The 4,004-nt window shown below is 40.9% G+C and overlaps 1 protein-coding gene across 1 annotated transcript in view; it reads right to left on the bottom strand.

Moving 5' to 3' along the window:
* Positions 1 to 588: 588 nt before the first annotated feature.
* cldni (claudin i) overlaps positions 589 to 4,004 on the bottom strand; it is an 8,474-nt gene continuing 5,058 nt past the window's right edge. Inside the window, exons 2-3 of the mRNA XM_060902263.1 lie at positions 3,879 to 4,004; positions 589 to 2,701 (exon numbers count right to left, since the gene is read on the bottom strand). The exon at positions 3,879 to 4,004 is cut by the window's right edge and continues 7 nt beyond it. Of these exons, the coding sequence (XP_060758246.1) occupies positions 2,198 to 2,701; positions 3,879 to 4,004 (630 nt within the window). The 3' untranslated portion in view covers positions 589 to 2,197. The remainder of the gene's footprint in view (positions 2,702 to 3,878) is intronic.

Below are 4,004 nucleotides of genomic sequence, written 5' to 3'. Positions count from 1 at the left end.
GAGGTCCTCAGAAATCTCCTTTGTTCCTGCCATGATACACTTCCACAAACATGTGTTGTGAAGATCAGACTTTGATAGATCCCTGTTCTTTAAATAAAACAGGGTGCCCACTCACACCTGATTGTCATCCCACTCATTGAAAACACCTGACTCTAATTTCACCTTCAAATTAACTGCTAATCCTAGAGGTTCACATACTTTTGCCACTCACAGATATGTAATATTGGGTCATTTTCCTCAATAAATAAATGACAAAGTATAATATTTTTGTCTCATTTGTTTAACTGGGTTCTCTTTATCTACTTTTAGGACTTGTGTGAAAATCTGATGATGTTTTAGGTCATATTTATGCAGAAATATAGAAAATTCTAAAGGGTTCACAAACTTTCAAGCGCCACTGTATATATTTATATATATATATATATATATATATATATATATATATATATTACACTTAAACAAAGTCTTATGTCTTTCTTGTTCTGTCTCTTCCCTCTGTTTCTTCCTTGTTTCTTTTTCTAAACTTTATTATAAAAAATAACAACAGACTCAAAACTCCAAATTAACACATGAAATATAATCCAAAAATTAGGAATGTTAATTTTAATAAAACAAAAGCAAAAAGACATGATGTTACAGTTTTGCCAATTAACTTTAGAGAAGCAACATTATACACAGCTAATCACCTGTATTTGGTCACATGGGCCTAAAAAGCTTTTCATCTTTCGCTGCTCTAAAGGACGGATTTCCCCGAAGCATCACCGAGTTAAAGATTCCTAATGAAGCTGTAAGTTATAAAATACATTATTTTGTTGCTGTTATGAAAAAATCTTGCCGTTCTCAGTGCATCATTAAAAAAATGCTGAAACATGACATTATTCCTCAGATTTATAGCGGTTTCTTCATGGCAGCAGCAATTTGCAATAATAATACAGGTAGTTGTCGACTTGCGACTTATGCGGCTTACGACCAATCGACTTTATGACCGTCTGGTTATGACTGGCAAGTGTTTCCCAGCTGAGCTAGCTGAGCATACGACAGTTTCCGCCCCAGCTCCTGGCAGCCTCTCGCCGCGTACGACAGTTTCCGCCCCAGCTCCTGGCACACACGCAGTCTCTCTCATGCTCCGTCATACAGTTTCCGCCCCAGCTCCTGGTTTATGAAACGAGCAAATCCTCCCACCAGCCCGAGTGCTGCAACAGCTGATGATGACGTACTGTAGACGACCCACAGCCAAGCACCAGTGATGCCAGCGGTCACTAAATTTTGTATTTTGCTATGTTTTACATTTGTATTTTGGTATGTTTCAAACTAAAATGTTTTCTATTTTTCACACCTGTATTTCGTATTTTTTGTTTTGCACATATTAAACGAATTGTACTGTACGCAGTGTAGTACGCAGTGTTTGACTTAAACCAAATAATGAGCCAAGGTAATGAAATAAGAAAATGTTGATAAAATAAGACTTTAAGATGATTACAATATCATTACACATCACAATATACTTACATTCATTTAACATAGGCCGACTTATGACCAGATCGGTTTACGACCGGTCAGTCGCAACCAAACGCAGTCGTAAGTCGACGACTACCTGTAATAATAATAATAATAATAATAATAATAATAATAATAAACATTGTTGTATTTTTTCATCATCCTGAAAAACATTTTATTTATAGACTGAGTTTTGAGATTTAAACACATTCATGAACATGCACACCAAATTTCATTGTTAAAGAAGCCCCACCCATATTTAAATGAGTAAAACTAGGGGTGGAGCTAATGGATGTTAAATTTCATACGACTAGATATTTTTGGGGGGGTGAGTTGGAGGCATATCATGGTTTTAACTGACTTTAGATTTACTTTTTCTTTGTTTCATTTGTCATGTGATCTTTAAAAAGTGAAAATTCATGCATTCTATTTTTAAAAAAATCATATTTATGATGCAATTATCTATAAACATGCAGTGTAATATTAACCGTCTGACTATTTTACATGATCTCACTGTTAGCGATGATTGGAATTTCTTTTTTGATATTTCCTTGTTTACAGTTCCAATTCTGAAAGCCCCACCCCTTTGTATTATGACATTTATGAATAATGGTTTTTTAAACCAACATACTGTCACACCCCAAGTTGAAATGTTTAATTTTTGAGGCATCAATTACACATCTGTCGATCATCGTCATGTCTAGACATAGTTTGTAGACGGAGCTGAGGCGCCATTGCTGTAGTACTTGGCGGTGCCTCCAGAGCCTCTGGATCGCGGACGGCTGAAGCAGCACAGCAGTCCTCCACCCAGCAGGAGGAGCACTCCTCCGGCCCAGCCGATGAAGATGCATGGACCGAGCTCTCTGCGGTTGGCTGGGTTTATCAGCTGGTTGTTGAAGTTTCTCACGATGTTGTGGGCCGTCCAGCTGACGGGGATGATGAGCAGCAGGCCAGCGATAAGCATGCCCACGCCCGCCACCAGGCAGATCTTTGGCTTGGCGTCCTCGTTTTCGACACACGTGGTGAACTCTGCACCAGCAAACAGCACCAGCAGGGAGATCGCCGACACCATACAGCACACGATGATCATGGCACGAGCCGCCTGGATGTCTGAGCCCAGGATCAGTAGTGAGTCGTAGGATTTACACTGCTGCTGGCCCGTGCTCTGGAACACACACTCCATCCACAGGCCTTCCTGCTGCACCTGCACACACACACACACACACACACACAGTGGATGGGTTATCACTCTATTTTTGCAGACTGGACTCTCCACCACAGCAGTAGGTGATTCATAATTCATCATAATTCATATTATTTGTAATTCACTTATATTCAAATGTTATATGATTCATGAATATTTTTGTTAACATGATTTTCTACATGATTCTTTTATTTTAAAATCGTGTTACATGATTCATAGTGGGCGGCACGGTGGTGTAGTGGTTAGCGCTGTCGCCTCACAGCAAGAAGGTCCGGGTTCAAGCCCCGTGGCCGGCGAGGGCCTTTCTGTGTGGAGTTTGCATGTTCTCCCCGTGTCCGCGTGGGTTTCCTCCGGGTGCTCCGGTTTCCCCCACAGTCCAAAGACATGCAGGTTAGGTTAACTGGTGACTCTAAATTGAGCGTAGGTGTGAATGTGAGTGTGAATGGTTGTCTGTGTCTATGTGTCAGCCCTGTGATGACCTGGCGACTTGTCCAGGGTGAACCCCGCCTTTCGCCCGTAGTCAGCTGGGATAGGCTCCAGCTCGCCTGCGACCCTGTAGAACAGGATAAAGCGGCTACAGATAATGAGATGAGATGATTCATAGTTCAATAGTTTTGTTTTTATATGATTCATGATTTGCTCATTTGGTTTTACATAATTTTTTCAGTTTGATTATTTTCACTCTGATTTCACTTCATTTAACTGAGCTCATTTAACACATCTGATTCATATCACCTAATTTATAAGTTAATTGTACATTATACACACCTGATTCACCTGAAATGACCTCATACACTTGATTCACCTGAGCTAATTTTACACACATGATTAACATCAGCCAATTTTAACCCAACCCACTATCTAAACCAATCAACCAGCCTGATTCACCTCAGCTGTTTCAGCTAATGACTCACCTGAACCAATTCAACACACGAGTCACTTGAGCGAAGCACACCTGAGCTGTAATGTACAGGTGTATTGAAAACCACATGGAGCTCAGACGTGTACAGAGCTGCAGAGCTTCAGTGTGAGTAATATTTACTCCATCTACACACACACACACACCTACATCTAACTGCACCGTGTGTTTGTGTTTTTATCTCTGGTGTGTCTCATAGTTTCATGGTGTGTGTGTGTGTGTGTGTGTGTGTGTGTGTGTGTGTGTGTGTGTACATACCTGTGCTGTGATGATGTTTTGTCCAGTGAAGGAGGAAACCTTCCAGCTGGGGAGGACACATGTGACGATGGCAGCGATGAGGCCCAGGATTCCCAAAGCCACAGACACCATCTGTACCCCTGTGGA

Source organism: Neoarius graeffei, chromosome 20 (assembly GCF_027579695.1).
Source record: "Neoarius graeffei isolate fNeoGra1 chromosome 20, fNeoGra1.pri, whole genome shotgun sequence".
NCBI classification, from domain to species: domain Eukaryota; kingdom Metazoa; phylum Chordata; class Actinopteri; order Siluriformes; family Ariidae; genus Neoarius; species Neoarius graeffei.
Note: the sequence above shows the minus strand (reverse complement) of the source record. Positions and strands in the feature narration are given on the sequence as shown.